The sequence below is a fragment of the Mustela lutreola genome, chromosome 16 (genome assembly GCF_030435805.1).
Source record: "Mustela lutreola isolate mMusLut2 chromosome 16, mMusLut2.pri, whole genome shotgun sequence".
Classification (NCBI taxonomy): Eukaryota; Metazoa; Chordata; class Mammalia; order Carnivora; family Mustelidae; genus Mustela; species Mustela lutreola.
This window is the reverse complement of record NC_081305.1, coordinates 6,775,059-6,790,682: the sequence shown is the minus strand read 5'-3', so window position 1 is coordinate 6,790,682 and position 15,624 is coordinate 6,775,059. Positions and strand designations below refer to the sequence as shown.

The 15,624-nt window shown below is 44.9% G+C and overlaps 1 protein-coding gene and 1 long non-coding RNA gene across 5 annotated transcripts in view; one reads left to right on the top strand and one right to left on the bottom strand.

Annotated features, from left to right (window-relative positions):
- The window catches only part of LOC131817488 (uncharacterized), a 94,092-nt gene extending 80,232 nt beyond the window's left edge, over positions 1-13,860 (top strand). For all 4 annotated transcript variants that reach the window (XR_009348529.1, XR_009348528.1, XR_009348530.1 and 1 more), the window contains 4 exons: positions 202-355; positions 7,081-7,227; positions 8,047-8,205; positions 10,738-13,860. This is a non-coding gene — a long non-coding RNA (uncharacterized LOC131817488). The remainder of the gene's footprint in view (positions 1-201; positions 356-7,080; positions 7,228-8,046; positions 8,206-10,737) is intronic.
- Positions 1-15,624, bottom strand: part of LOC131817481 (polycystin-1-like protein 2) — a 163,109-nt gene that overhangs the window by 62,312 nt on the left and 85,173 nt on the right. The window contains exons 7-11 of the mRNA XM_059150871.1: positions 9,391-9,620; positions 7,206-7,610; positions 4,684-4,761; positions 1,906-1,955; positions 78-195 (exon numbers count right to left, since the gene is read on the bottom strand). Of these exons, the coding sequence (XP_059006854.1) occupies positions 78-195; positions 1,906-1,955; positions 4,684-4,761; positions 7,206-7,610; positions 9,391-9,620 (881 nt within the window). The remainder of the gene's footprint in view (positions 1-77; positions 196-1,905; positions 1,956-4,683; positions 4,762-7,205; positions 7,611-9,390; positions 9,621-15,624) is intronic.

The following is a 15,624-nucleotide window of genomic DNA, read 5'->3' as shown; positions in this document are numbered from 1 at the left end:
TAAAAAATGGCAAAGCTGACCTCTGTCCATTACTTTGTGGCAAGATAGGATAGTTCCAGAACTCTGCAGACACCTACCACATGACCACTGGAAACGTAAATCCTTGTCACTGTCTGGCCAGCCCAGAGTCACAGTCGTGAAAGGATCCACATACTGACCAGGTTCCATGTATACCTGCACGTTCCCTTTCTCTCTCTGCAGAAAAAGCAGCTGGCTGGTGAGATGCCCATCCACAGTTGGCACGCCACCTCCCACCCCACAGCAATCTGTGCCAAGGGTACCCACAGTATAGGGTGTGGAATAGAAACAGACCCTGTGGGACCCACCTGGCTCACCTCCAGGGATGAATCACAGGGTAAGTAACTTTAGTCTGAATGTGGGCTCAGTGTTAAGGGTCCACCATGCATCCACTTTTAACAGAGCCTGCTCTGGACCAGGCCCCATGCTTGATGCCCAGAGATACAGGAATAGAGACCTGGGCCTTGCCCTTAAGTTTGGGAGGGAAGACAGACAAGGAAACAGACAAAATACAGAGTGCTAACTGCTGCGGAGAGAGGGGGTCCAGAGGATTATGAGAATGTGTAAGAGGGAGGCAGTAGGTTGAAAACATCTGCTTCTATGAAGATTTGATATCATTCGATTCCTGGGCTGCTGTGGATTAAATGAGGGGGGGTTGTGACATGCTTTCTACTGTATCTGGTGCAGAGGAAGGCACAGAGCTATGACCTCTACAAAGTGGATAGCTGGTGTCAGGGCAAGTTTCTCCAGAGGACAGGATCACAGAGCTGTTGTGAAGGAGGAGGAGTAAGTGAGCCTGTGAGTTCTAGGAGGAGAAATCAAGAGGTATAAGATATTCTCCTTGAGTAAGTTCTAGTAGGACCTATTAAACGGCCACCCTGAGAGGACAGCCTGTATAGCAGGAAGCCTCATAGCAGACCTCAACCCCTAGTGGTCTCCCATGGCCTAAGAATAAAACCCAAGTCCCTGTCTTGGTACCTAAGACTTCATGGGATCTGGCCTCTGTCCATTTCTCTGTAATCTCCTACATGCTCCTCCTACCCAGCCCCCTTGGCCTCAGGCCAAATTCCAGCCCCAGGGCCTTCATATCTGTGCACCCTGAAAGCTCTTATTCTGCTTTCCAGCATGACTGACTGTCTTATCTTCAAGTTCCAACTTGAATGTCTCCTTCCAACAGGCCTGATCACATTTGCTAGGCCACCCTGTGTTGGTTGCTGTCACTGCACCCCATTGCTTCTAGTTAGACACTTATCACAACTCCTAACCAGATGCTAATTTATTCAGTAGTTTCACCTACTAGTCTCCAAGAAGGCAGGGGACCATGGCTATTTATTCACTTTTGTAGCTATAGTCCCTAACACCAGGCCTTGGATAATGTAGATGTACAGTTTTTGTTATTGACATGCATAAACAATGTCAATAGCAAGGAGTTGAGGACTTAGTATTGCTGTAAAAACTAAGGAACCCAGGTGTGTTTTCTAAGCATCAACAGCTATAAATTTTCCTCTGAGCCCTGCTTTAGCTTCATCCCACAAATTTGGATAGGTTGTACTATCATCACTCAAAAAATGTTAAAATTTTCCTTGTGAATTTTTCCTTTGACCTCTTGATGTTTTTCAAATATGCTCTTGAATATCCAAGATGTCTAAAAGGTATGTACCTATCCCAGATATCTTATTACTTATTTGTACTGTGATACTGTAGTGGTTGGAGAATATGCTTGGTTTGATTCCATTCCTTCTGGATCTCTTTTCAAATGGAAGAAACCTCTATGCTTCCTAGTTTTCTGGCTATTAGCACCAGTAAGCCCAAAACCAAAACCAAAACAGAGTTCTTAGACATCTTTTTCTGGTGAGGTGTTAAGTGTCTAAAAAAACAAATACTCACATTCTTTTCCTTGGCATTTATTCCAGATGGTTCTTGTAGACTGGAAGGAGCTATAAACACAGTGGGAACAGGCATCAGACTTTGGTAGTGTTGATAAGATTGCCAAAGGGCAGAGGCAGAGGTATGCTCAGAAATTTAGCATACATTTAGGCCATAGAAATGGGTAAAAACTCAAACCATCTTGTCCACCATTGGACTAAAGACACCTCTTTGGTTGTTAGGAAAGAGGCAGGCAGTTGCTAATGCAGATAACACAAAATTTGGAGACAGGCCTGTGGCTGTATGTTGTTAATGTTTAACTACCAGTTAAGGGACGGAGTGGGAAGCTCTGATTTGTAGTGTTTGCTGCTTTCTTTGGTGTCTGTATTGCCACTAAGGCAGATTTCAAGCTGCCAAGCTGACCGCAGTGATTGTAGAGCAAGAGGTGAACAGAACCAGCTCTCACAAGCTGCTGGCAGCCAGCCTCAGCACACCATGGTACATTTCTGGGTTCTTCTATTGGCCTCTTACCGGCTGTGTGAACCTCGGAGTGTTAGTTATTCTGAGTCTTAGGTTTCTCACGCCTTACAGAAAGGCAATTCCCATTTCTCAAGGGCTGAATGCTGTGCTTAATTGCTTTGTCATCTGTATATATCTGTAAAGAGTATTATTATATCAAGTCTAAAAAATGGAAAATGTACATGCAGTTGGTATGCTCTGAAAATACTAAACCATGAATATGTTAAAGTGTAGTGATTAAGATAGGAATGTGTTTTATCTGCACTGGCAGATTCATGTGCATCTCTAGACCCCAGTGACCTGGTTATTTTAAGATCTGAGTACCATTGATCTGTAAAAAATTCTCTCCCAGTGAATTCCCATTCAGAGAACTCCAACTTTGAAGGTCTGTAAAAATTATACAAAGCAAAGCTAAGATGCTAGACACAGAAGCTGTTCTTAAACCTTTTTTATATATAAGATTTCATTCATCTATTTAATTGGCAGAGAGAGAGAGAGAGATCACAAGTAGGCAGAGAGGCAGGCAGAGAGAGTGGGGGAAGCAGGCTCCCCACCGAGCAGAGAGCCAGATGCGGGGCTCGATCCCAGGACCCTGAGATCATGACCCAAGCCGAAGGCAGAGGCTTAACCCACTGAGCCACCCAGGTGCCCCACCATTCTTAACCTTAAGAAGGAAGATGGTCCAGTAACCCTGAGAGAAGAAATCAGGAAAAGTAGTTGCTACCTCTGATCCTGCCATGAATTAGCTTAGTGACTTCTGGAAAGTCATTTAAACTCTCTCAGCCTCAGATTCCATATGTGGAAAACGAGGGCCATGGACAGTAGCAAGGACAGATGTCGTTTTCCCCCATCCAGGATTTTGGGTCCCCCTTCTCTTGGTAGGAGCACTTACAGGTGACATTTTCCCTGATGAACCCTCCTTCCCCCACTCTCAGTCCTTGGTTTGGGTGAAGCTGACCCTTCATCATATTCTGGGTGAACATGTGATTCTGGTCTGCCCAATACCACTTTCCCCTGGCCTCAGCACTGGGTCCTGGAGGGAACATGAACCAAGCTTGGACCAGGAGAGGCAACCTCAGGACTTCTGGAAATATCCACAAAGAGGCACTCCTCCTCTAGGGTTAAAGATTGAAGCCTGGGGCCATCCTGCTACTGCTTGGGAAGAGGGAATCACAATGAAGCCTGAGTAGAATGAAGAGATGGGAACAGACAGATTTCTGATGACTGATGATTGAGTGACTGGATCCAGCTGTGACTAAACCCTGGCCTTTTCTGAGTTGATAAAACTTCCTCTGACTTGAGCTAGTTTGACCTGTTTTTCTCTCCATTGCTGCTCAAAGAGCCCTGGCAAACACATTTGAGATGAACTTTCAGCTCTGTGATTGCCATTGTTGGTTGCCTATCCAGCAGCCAGTTCCCCACTCTTCCCGGTTGCCAGAATCTACTTTTCCCACAAAGCTGGAGGTGTGGGATACCTGCTTCCCAGCATTCCTTACAACTGGGGTGCATGACCCTGAGTGATGGTATCTGACAGGAAGATTGCTAGGGATGAGCTGGGGAAATGCTCCCTCCCCACCCCAGTAACAAGAGCTACAGAAAGGGAAAAAAGCTTGAGCAGCTGCTGAGTAATGCTGGGCTGACATGTGATGTCTGGAACTGCAGCAGCCATGTTGATGAAATGCAAGCCTAAGAACAAAGCAGAAGCTCTCAGGATGGCAGAACTGGACAACAGGGGCACCTGGATGGCTCAGTCTGTTAAGTGTCTGCCTTCAGCTCAGGTCATGATCCCAGAACCCTGGGATCAAGCCCTGAGTCCAGCTCCCCACTCTGCCTGCTCCCCCTTCCCTGCTTATGCTCTCTCTCTCTGTCAAATAAATACATAAAATTGTTAAAAAAAAAAAAAAAAAAAAAAAAAAAGAACACGACAACAGAATGAGCCCGGGTCCTTGTGGTAACACTAAGCCACTGAACCAACGCTGGAATTACTTACCTCCTAAATTCTTAGTAGGTGGAACAATAAAACCTTGAGCAGAAAGCCTCCTTTGTTGGGCTTTTTGTTGCTTGGAGCCTAAAGCAACATAATGAATACAAACTCGGATGTTCAGAATTCTTAACAATGGTTGAATGTTTTACTGATTATTTCACTGCCCCTTTAACATCTATAGAGCGAGGTAAGTATTTCAGAGCTTTGTTTTGAAGAGTTCCTCACTGGATCCCAAGCAAGTGCAATGCCCCAGACTCTGGTCATGAGTTCTGTACCCACTTCCCGAAATTCCTTGCCTGTGACAGTGATGCTTCCGACTTCCAAACTTAGGTTTGAGAAGGCATTCCTCACCGTCACAGTGACCAGAAAGGTACCTGCAATGCAAAGGGTAGACAATTATGGGTGTTGTAATAAATTGTTTGACTTTTGCTAAGACAGCTCTCTTAGCATGTACTTCTCAGTTCCACTGATGGCAGAATTTGAATCTTTCATCATCTGAGCATTTAATGAACCCCTGTTGTATACCAGACATGGTGCAAAGCTCTGGGGACACAGAGATGAATGAAATGTGGTCTTTGTCTTCAAGGTCCTTATAGTCTAGTAGATATTTAGGAGACCAAGTGCCAAACCATGGCAGAAATTGGTATGGGGGCATTGTGGACACGGAGCAGGGGATCACTTCATGGATCATGGATCATGGTTCATGGAGGGGGTTAAAACTAAAGTTCAAAGGACAAAAATAGTGTCCATCCTTTGAGGAGAGATTCCAGCAGAAGGAAAGACACGACAGAACTTTTAAAAGATTGCGGGGTAGAAAACAGAAAAGAATTTGTAAGACTTATTTGGGGTACATATGTATCCCACCCCTCTTCTGTCATGGGGAAGGGTGGTAGGTGCTACCTTCTCAAGTCTAGAGGGAAACTCATGAGAGGGGACGCTTGGAAAGGTGAATGTGTGCTCTTTGAGGTTGAGGACCCCCATGGAAGTGTTCCTTACTCATGCCCTGGGAGGATGGTCTATGACAGGGGGTCATGACAGAGGGTCTATGACAGAGGGTGGAGTGAGAGGGAGAGAGGGAGGGAGGAAAAGTTCTGCATTCCTGCCTTTGGAAAAAACTATAGTCACTACTGGTAGCTGGCCAAGGAAAAGGTGAGAATTTTCTGCAGACCAGATGTTTGTCTAGGGGAAAGGGAGTGCTGGAAAGGGCAGCAAGAATGAGAACAGAGGGGGCGCCTGGGTGGCTCAGTGGTTTAAGCCTCTGCCTTTGGCTCAGGTCATGATCTCAGGGTCCTGGGATCGAGCCCCCCATTGGGCTCTCTGCTCAGCTGGGAGCCTGCTTCCCCCTCTCTCTCTGCCTGCCTCTCTGCCTACTTGTGATCTCGCTCTATCAAATAAATAAATAAAAATCTTTAAAAAAAAAAAAAAGAATGAGAACAGAGAATGACCTTCGTGGTGATCCAGAAGCAGCAGCAGCTGGCCAGCTGTGGCCAGCTGAGGGAGAGGCATCACCCCTGTCCCGGGAGCTGAGGGACACAGCAGAGGCCTCAGAAGCCCAGAGAAGCTCCCATAAGACAGCTGCAAACATCTGCTGGGCCCTGACAGCAAGACCAGCCAGGACTGAGCCAATGCCACCAGGTAGTGAGGATTTCTGTTCTACCTGGTTCCCTCTCCTTCTTCCTCACCCACTTCATCCCTGGAGCCATCCAAATCTGTTTTTCTTGTGGGGAGAAGACTACTTGTCATCTAAGAGTAAGCCAAAACCTCATAGGGCCTGCAAAGATTTTATCTATTATCCCCTGCCAAACAACTTTTATAGAAGACAAAAATTAATTTGCATTTGAATTATAGCCTATATGTTGTATGTATTTTCCATTGTCATTTCATTCCATTCTGGATTCCCCCTGTTTCAAGCTGGACCTCTGATACCTGGCAGAGTTCCAATGTTTTTCTTCTCAAATCTGTCATTTAACCTGCTATGTCTTTTGCCATCTCTGCTGCTGAGGGCATGATAACCCCACACCTGCACAGTGTTCCCCTCTTTCTGACATACCTCTGAGACCCAGGGCTAGGGACCCTGGGGACAAGATTCTGGGTGGGCTGGAGGCTCTGTGACCCTCATCACATTCCTGCCTGCTGACCTCACCGCACTGCCCTGAAGGACTCTGTTCTCTCCAGATTAAATGCAAATGTCTGCTGTGGTCTCCGTCCCTGGTAGTGCCAGCCAGTCTGTCACCCTATCTCTTGTTCCAGCCACATCGTGACACTTTCTCTCCTCTCCCTTCCTCTCCCACTCTTGTTTTTACCTCTTTCTCTCCCCCAAGAGCATGGACTAGTTTCCTGAACCACACACTCCTCTAGAAATGATGGAAAAATTGGACCACTCCAGCCCTCCTTCAGTGGTTCTCAGTGGGGGAGATTTTGCTGTCCAGGGGACAGTTGGCAATGTTTGGAGGCATTTCTGTTTGTTGGGACTTAGGGGCCTGGAGCTGCTGGCATCTAGTGGATAGAAGCCAGGGATGCTGCTGAACATCCTACAATGGGCAGGACAGCCCATTGTATGTTGTATGACCATTGGGTCATACAACAAAGTATGACCCAGTCCCAAATGTCAGAAGGGCCAGAATTGAGAACTCCCGTGACTCTGAACTCTATGAAGGCAGATAATAAGTCTCTTCCTTATTTTTGTGACATAGGCTGGATGCTGTGAACCAGGTTTGTGACCAGGACACACTGAAACTGGCTGGCAGGATGCTGGACACCTGAGTCTGGAAGGGAAGAGGAAGGAAGTTTGGAAAGGGGGTCTGCCAACCCCAAGTACCTTCAAGAGGAACTGCCACATGGTAAATCCCAAATGGCGCCTTGAGGCTTTCTTCTTGGTGGGTGAAGGTTGCATTGAGTCCTGCCACTTCAAAGGTCAGCCCCTCTGGGATACCATGAGCCACCGAAATGTTGACCAGTAGGTCTTGTCCAAGCTCCAAGTGGTCAGAACCCCAGGAGGCCTGTAACCCTGACAGAGGCTCCATGAAGTGGACTGTGATGTTTCTAGAGGGTGCAGAGGTGGTGGTGTTGCTGGTGGCTCGGATCTCCAGCTGGTGCATCCCGGGGCCAATCCTTTGCTGGGCCGCTCGGTCCAGGGTCAGATTGTAGGGCAGCAGGCCGTTCAGTGTGGTGAACCTAGCCAGGCTTGTGTTGCCTGACAGCACAGTGTAAGTCACCCCTGTTCCTGTGTGGGATAAGAAATATTTAAGAATGTTGGCAGCAACCATGCTGGTGACTGTACCAAAGTAGGCAAGACTAGCTCTGAGATCAAGTTCTGGATATAGCTAGGGGCATGGTATAGCCATAAAGACATGTGGAAGTGTGAGTCCCAACCCCAAGTATTAACTGTGGTTATCTCTGAGTAATGGGTACATGAAGGATTTTTCTTTTTGGGTCCTCTCTGCTCATCTGTACATTCTAATTTATACTATGCATGTGTTACCCATAAACTTAAAGGTTTGTAATAAAGATTTGAGAACATTTTGTTGACAGGTTTGGCCTTGGAAGAAGGCTAAGAAGGAAGCATCTCCCAAGGCATGGCTGATTTTTATGCATGACAGTTAGCCTCCAGTCTTGTGCTAGGCAGGAGCAGCTGAAGCCATTTCCTTCCACCTCTGCAGCAGACTGCCTGGAACTCTGCTCCTCAGGAACACGCAGCCTGTCCCCATTAAGATGGGGCTCCCTTACAGGCTGGCACTGGCTGTCCAGCGGAATATTGTGGTTGACTCTGAAAATCGGATTTAAACCACCGAATTATGATTCTCTCCAATAGAAACCAAGTGAGTATATTTTCTTGTTTGAGCAAGGACGATGCAGCTAACACTGCAGAGAATAATGTTAGCCCTTCGACTCTCCCATTTACTGCTCCCTCTCCCCACACTCGGCGAAGAGCAGGCACTCAATTATATTTGTAGAATGAAAAATGAATGAAGGATTATTTTAGGTTTCCCAGGTGCACAGAGCACCATCTTCAGCCGACAAGGACACCAGAACAGAGAGGAGCCCCAACTACCGCGTTTAAGGGCCTGCAATGGCTCCGTGAAGTCCCTGCTGAGTGAGGCTCTGGGAGCTGCGAAGTCGGACTGAGTCACGTCCTCACCTCTGCAGCTCCACGTCAACGCAGTTTACCTCAACAGGCTTCTGTCCAGGTCGCACATTGGACCTGTGCCTGCAGGAAAGATGCTGCCTTCGGTGATGATGGGTCTTAGCTGGTAGGGTCTCTATTGACAAAAGGGATAATATTTAAGAGTATTCAACAGGTGAAATTGCGTGGGTCCCTCCCGACAAAATAGGATGGATATTTTGATAAATCAGAATGGACACTATGACCAATCGGAATAGATGCTGTGACCGATCAGAAGGGACACCTTGCCTAATCAAAATGGACACAATGACCAATTAGAATGGCCTCTGTGACCAATCAGAAAAGAAACTGGCCAATCAGAGCAGACGCCAGCCATAAGAGGTGCTGTGGCTGGAGCAGTGCTTGTCACTGACTAGCAGCCCTGACTGGGGGCAGCATCACTGTGCCAAGCTGGGCAGTGCTGGCTGAACTGGGATGGCCTCAGGCCCAGCTGGTAGCTCTCCCAATCCTAGTCAAGTTCCCCCAAGAAGGAGTGACTTGGAAATTCAGTTCTTCTTACGGGACTGTGGGCGTGCAAAAATGGCATTCAGAAGGCTGAGAGCTTCACTAGCTTACTAGGCTTAAGACTTTGAGCCAATTTCTGAATGTTCCCTCTGTTTCTTCATCTGTAAAATAGAGATGATAGTAGTAATGTGTAACAGTATGTGGAGATAAAACTAGTACATATAAAGCATTTAGACCAGTTACAGGCACATACTAGGTGCTAAGTAAATGAGCTAAAAAACTAACTCGGTACCTGAGTGCCAAAGCCTGGGAGTTGGATGGATAGATTTGGGGAAAATCAAGGTTGCCTTGACCTTGACCATTTCTGTAGACTCACCTCCATCAAGCACCACCTGAATCCACAATGGGTCCCCGAAGACAGCGCAGCAAAGAGGACTGGCTCCTGACTGGGACAGGCTGGAGCACCCAGTCACACTGAGCTGCCCTATCTTGTCTCGGATCGTCACATGCTTCTGAGCCATCACGTGCCACTCAGTGGTTGTGCATTCAGCAAACACAGTGAATTCCCCGGGGGCCGTGAACTGATGGATGATGTTGCTGGATGAACTGCCGGCAATAGTCAGTGTTACCAGTGTTAGGAACACACACACACATACATTCACACATGTGTGCACCCATGCACTCACCCGCCTTACACTCCCCTGCTCTGCAAAGATAAATGAAGAAAAAGATGCTACTCAGCCAAGCTGTTGGTGTTCATGAAGATTACGTGGGAATGTCTGGAGCAGGTAGAAGTGAAAGAAAGAGCAATAACCAGCCAGGAAGTTGAATATTTGGTTACAAGTCTTTTTTCTGCTATTTATTTCTTCTGTGGCTCACATAAATCCCCTTTCTGGGTCTTCCTTGCTTCATCTGTAAAATACTATGCCCCAGTCTACCTTTCTGAGCCATATTTTCCCATGTGTAAAAGGGGACCCTAGCCCAAATGTATCAGAATTATGGGTATGTTTTGCTTCTCATTTTCTCAATGAAACTAATTAAAAATCTCTTAACAGGGCCTGTAAAGCCCCACATGACCTGCCTTCCTGAACTCATCCCCATCTCCTGCCACAGCCCCCTAGCTCAATGCCTACTCCCACCTCTCTTCAGTTCCTGGAATATACCACCTCCTGTCTGCCTCAAGGCCTGCAAGTGTGCTGTTCTTAGCTGGGAAAGCTCTTGCCCATCTCTGCTCACACTCACGCTGTTCCTTCTGTTCTCAGCTTAAACATCGCCTCCTCAAGGAGACCTTCCTTTGGTTCCCTATGAAGGAAATGCTGCAGCTTCGTTGCTTCTCCTGGGTGACACTCATCCCTTGTGTGCTTGCTCAGTCACTCTCATTCTTTCTGCAAGGTTGTCCACACAGTGTCTGTCTAATTCTCAGTTATAAATCTGACACCAACACAGTGCCCAGCACAGAGTGGATGCTGAGAAATATTTGACAAATGAGCATATTTGTGAAAAAGCATGGAAAACAGTGACCTGACTTTTGGTGCTGGCTACCACAGTGTAAGCCCACCAGAGCCTATTTCTTCCATTGATTACCATGAAAACCCTGGGCAGATTTCAAACAACAGCTGACAGGTGGGGAAGAAAGTAAAAACTTTAAGAATTATCCATAAAGATGGGGTTTTCCTGTTTTGTGTATTTTTTAACCTCCTGTCTCTCTTGGCTTTGTCCATAGGGTAGCATGAGTCATGAAACTGCACAATGGATGAAGAAAACAAAAACCTCTAGAGAAAAACCCTCTGTTTAGCCAGAGAACCAGGAAAAGGGACCCAATGAGCTTGAAAGCACAGGGAAAATATCTGTTTTGTGTTCTCTTGTTTCTCTCTTGGCCCTGACCTAGGCTATCCTCCCTCAGAGCTGCATTGACTACTTAAGGGGATACAGACACAAAATCCCTAAGAGAAAACCCATCTTTCTAGCCAGAGGAGCAATGGAGAAAGACCTGTAGGAGCTGGAAACTGTGGGGGAAACCCTGAAAAGGAGAGATCTGGAGAGGAGGATCCCCCCACTTCTGTGAACAACCCAGCACAAACCATGACCTCACCCAGAAATTATGCAGGTGCAAAACAGCCCCAAAGACACACAGCCAAGGCTTTGTTGAAGTCAGACTACAACATAAACACCACCCAGAGTGCCACATGTGTGGGGCAGACCCAAACAGCTTTGGAAACTGAATGGATATGGGAAACACGGCTCACAGAAGGCAAGTCGTGAAGTGTGGTCTGAGTCTAACAGGGGTGCTGCCAGCTAAAACAAAACAAACAACAAGCCATTTTCCAGAGGATTTAAACAGGATCCAGAGTCTCAGAACCTACTGTCAAAATGTCCAGAATAATCCAAAATTGCCTGATATACAAAGAATGAGTAAAATTTGATCCAGTCTCAAGGGAAAACATAATAGATGTCAGCCTGTAGATGACTCAGGGGTGGAAATTATCAGACAGACTTGAAATCCACCATCATAACCAAGCTCCATGACATAAAAGTAAATCCTCTTTAAATGAATGGAAAGCTAGACATTCTGAGCAGAGAAACAAACTATTTTTTAAAAAATTAAAATTTAGAAAACCACAATACCTGAAATAAAAAAATTTTACTAGATGCCTGCAATAGTTGAATAGTGACAACAGAGGAAAGTTGGTGAACTTGAACATAGAGCAAGAGAAAGTATCCAAGTTGAAGAACAGGTGTTAAATACATTTAAATATTAATAAAATATTGAATTGTTTAAAATGAGCAGAGCATCACCAATCCATGTGACAGTATGAAAAGATAAAATATTTGTGTCATTGGAGTACCAACGAGAAGAGAAAGATTGGTGTAGAAAAATATACTGAGGAAATAATGGTGAAAACCTCCTCAATTTGGGAAAACCCTACATTTAAAGATTCAAGACCCCCCCAAAGGAAAAAAAGTGAAATAATGGTAAAAACCTCCTCAATTTGGGAAAACCCTACATTTAAAGATTCAGACCCCACCAAAGGAAAAAAAGTTAAAGAAAACCATCCCCACACATATAGTTATCAAACTGCCAAAAATCAAAGATTAATGAGATAAATCAAAAAACCAAACTGCTGGAAAAAATGGCACATTACATGTAGACATGTGAATGAAAGTAGATTTCCCCTCAGAAACCCATGGTGGTCAGAAGACTGTGGCAACATCTTTAAGTGTTGAAACAAAAGAACTTTCAACACTTAATTCTATATCCAGCAGAAAAGTCCTCCAGGGAGTGAAGCAAAATAAAGGCATTCTCAGGAATAAAGAAATCCTCTAAGAGGATTTGTTGTCAGAAAATCTACTATAAAAGAAATGGTTAAGGGAGTTTTTGCAGCTAATGGAAATATCAGAGGGGAACTTGGAATTTCAGGAATGAAGGGAGAGTACAAGTAATGGTTAATTACCTTGGTAAATGAATAGGCTACTTTTCTCCCTTAAGTTCTTTAAATGTGTATGACTGTTGAAAGGGTTTTCGATGTATGTAAGTGTCCTACATAGGACAATTATAAAGGAGGGTGAGCAATGGGACCCATATGCCAGTAAGGCTTCAACATTTTACTGAAGTCAATACTAACTCCATTTGGACAATGAAAGATTAGATGTATATATATATAGTAATCCCTGAAGCAATTACTAGAAAGGTAATAAAGAGAACCAAATAATAGATATGTTAAAATGGAATACTAAAAATATGCAAATACTCCAAAAGAAGATAAGAAAGGAGAGGAACAGAGGGAAAAATAAACAAGGGTGAAGAGAAAACAAGTAACAAAATATAGTAGACCTAAACCTAACTATATCAATAATTACATATAAATAGTCTAAACACAGCAATTATTGTGCCAAATGGGATTTTAAAAAACCAAGACACAACCAAAGACTGTCTACAAGAAGCCCACTTTAAATACAATGATAAAGATACGTTAAAAGTACAAGTATAGAAGCTACACCAGCAAACACTAATGAAAAAATGATGGAGAATGCTTTATTAATATCAGACAATGTAGATTTCAGAACAAGAAAACACTGACTCTTTAGAGAAATGTGAAGGATGGTTTTGAATAGCAAAATCTGGCCTGTTTTTCAGGGATCTGCCTGGAAGAAGCAACTCGTTCCATTTTCTGAACTCTGCTGCCAACTGAAATTGCCCAGGACTAAAAGGCAGAGAAACGGATTTTTCCTAATTTGTCTCCCAGTGAGCTCACCCAAGGGAAAAGACAACAAAGTGGTTTTAGAAACTGCTGCCAACAAAGAGAAGATATGCTCAGAGTACAAAGCAACAGAGGCAACAACTAAACATTTCTGTTACGACGCTATGAGCCAGCAATTCCACTCCTGTGTACAAACCCAACAGAAACATGTACATGTATGCACCAGAAGACACGTGCTCAAATGTTCACAACTGCGCAATTTGTAATTGCCAAATGGGAAATCACCCAAAAGGACTGCCATCACTAGAATGGATAAGTAAACTGAAGACTGTCCATACAATGGAATGCTATATAAGAATGAGAAAAAAAAAAATGGTTACGCACAACAGTATGGACAAATCTCAAAAAGGTATTGTTGAACAGATGTCAGACACAAAAAAGAATACACTTTATGATTCCATTTATAGAAGCTTCAAACGGGTCGCACTGATTGATAGTGGTAGGAATCAGTACTACTAGGGGCCTGAGGAGGATTCCTGGGAGGCAGGTCTTGTTTTGTTCCTTGATCTGAGTGCTAGTGACATGGGTGTGTTCACTGTGTAAAAATTAACTGAGCTGTGTCTTTGTGTGCATTTTTTTTGCATGTATCTATGCTTCAATAAAAAGTTTAAAAATTACTTTAAGATACTGCCACTCACTGATTTGTACATGCTGCTTAGTAGTTGACATTAATGGGATGTGGCTTTTTTTTTTTTTTAAAGATTTTATTTATTTATTTGACAGACAGAGATCACAAGTAAGCAGAGAGGCAGGCAGAGAGAGAGGAAGGGAAGCAGGCTCCCTGTTGAGCAGAGAGCCCGATGCGGGGCTCGATCCCAGGACCCCGAGATCATGACCTGAGCCGAAGGCGGCGGCTTAACCCACTGAGCCACCCAGGTGCCCCGGGATGTGGCTTTTAGAAAATGGAGAAGATAGCTCGTATTTTTTATCTTTGCTCATAATGTCTAATTGTTATGAATACCAAGGTCTGTGTCATTTTGTTCATGTCACTCACAAGTTGCTAGCCAGCTTCGTGGACAGATCAGGCAGTGTGGTGGAGTGGAGAGGGTCAGAAGCTGGAAGTGAGGTCTCCAGAGCTCCATTGGCCACCTGCATAACCTAATGTCTCAGTGCCCTTGTCCATATAAGAAGGCGAGAGCCATTCCCGGCTGGGTCATTCTAGGGTTTACATGAGACCATGGCTGAGTAAGTACCTGGCATGTAATGGACTCAAATATTGTATATTTTTTTTAATAATAGGATGACATTTATGCCACTTAGCCTCTTAGAAATAAAGGTAGTGTCTACTTCTATGTAATGTGAATATAATGGCCACAGTTGTTCATTTCTGAGAATCAACTCTGTGCCGGTTCTTTTCTTCTTTTTAGTCCCATTTAGTCCTTAAATTACCAAGTGATATTAGCAATATTTGCAATAATATTAACAATCACAGATCATGTACCTGAATGCCTAAAGATTCTTATATATCCTCTGTAGTGGATGCACGTCACCGAGAGCCTGTCCTCCGAGACCGAGGTCTGCATCCCCCCAGCACTTTGGCCTGTTAGTGCTGGAGGGCTCACAGCTGAATCCATCTCCAGGAATTCCCCTTAGCTAAAGGGAGCTGGCTCCCACAAAATGCCATCTTGCCTTCAATGGCTGCCCAGGGCCAGAATACAAAGGTTCCACTCTCTTGCCTCAATCAAGTCAGATCCTAGCTCTAGAGTTCTCTATGGGTTTAAGAGGGGCCTGTGTTGCTAGTGTATCCCAGTCCAACTTCTGCCCCTTCTCCATCCAGGTGCCCCCCAGGAAACCTGTGCCACAAATCAGTTTCCTGGTACCCAACCTACATATTCTCCAAAAACAATTTCTCTAAACTGGCTGGCAGCAAGGCTGTTCATCAGCATACCCCTTTTGAGTTTTCCAGCATTGTCTTTCATTTTTTCCCACACACCTCTGAAATCCTGTTGTACTACGGGGCTCTAAGTTCGGTGAGGAGACCTCAACCCCTTCACATCCATGACCTCCCTTGCTGTACCTCCTCTGGTCCTGCCTGGTTCCCCCAAAAGACTTCAGTCCTTTGTGACCATCACTTCACCCTCCACATAATTCCTCTGAGCCTCCCAACATTCTGTGTACATCTAGGTCACTCTACGTTTCATGTTGTCTTGAGAATTACCGATTTCCGGGAAGTCTCCCCTGCAGACTCAACTGTGCGCAGAGGCAGCTCTAAATAGACCCCAAAATGACAACAATCTCCGAATATGTCAGTAGGTGGCGCTAAGTTACCCAACACTGGACAAGGACAACTTTCACCTTCACAAATTGTTCCATAAGGTGCATAATAAATTTCAGAAACAAAGTTTTCCACA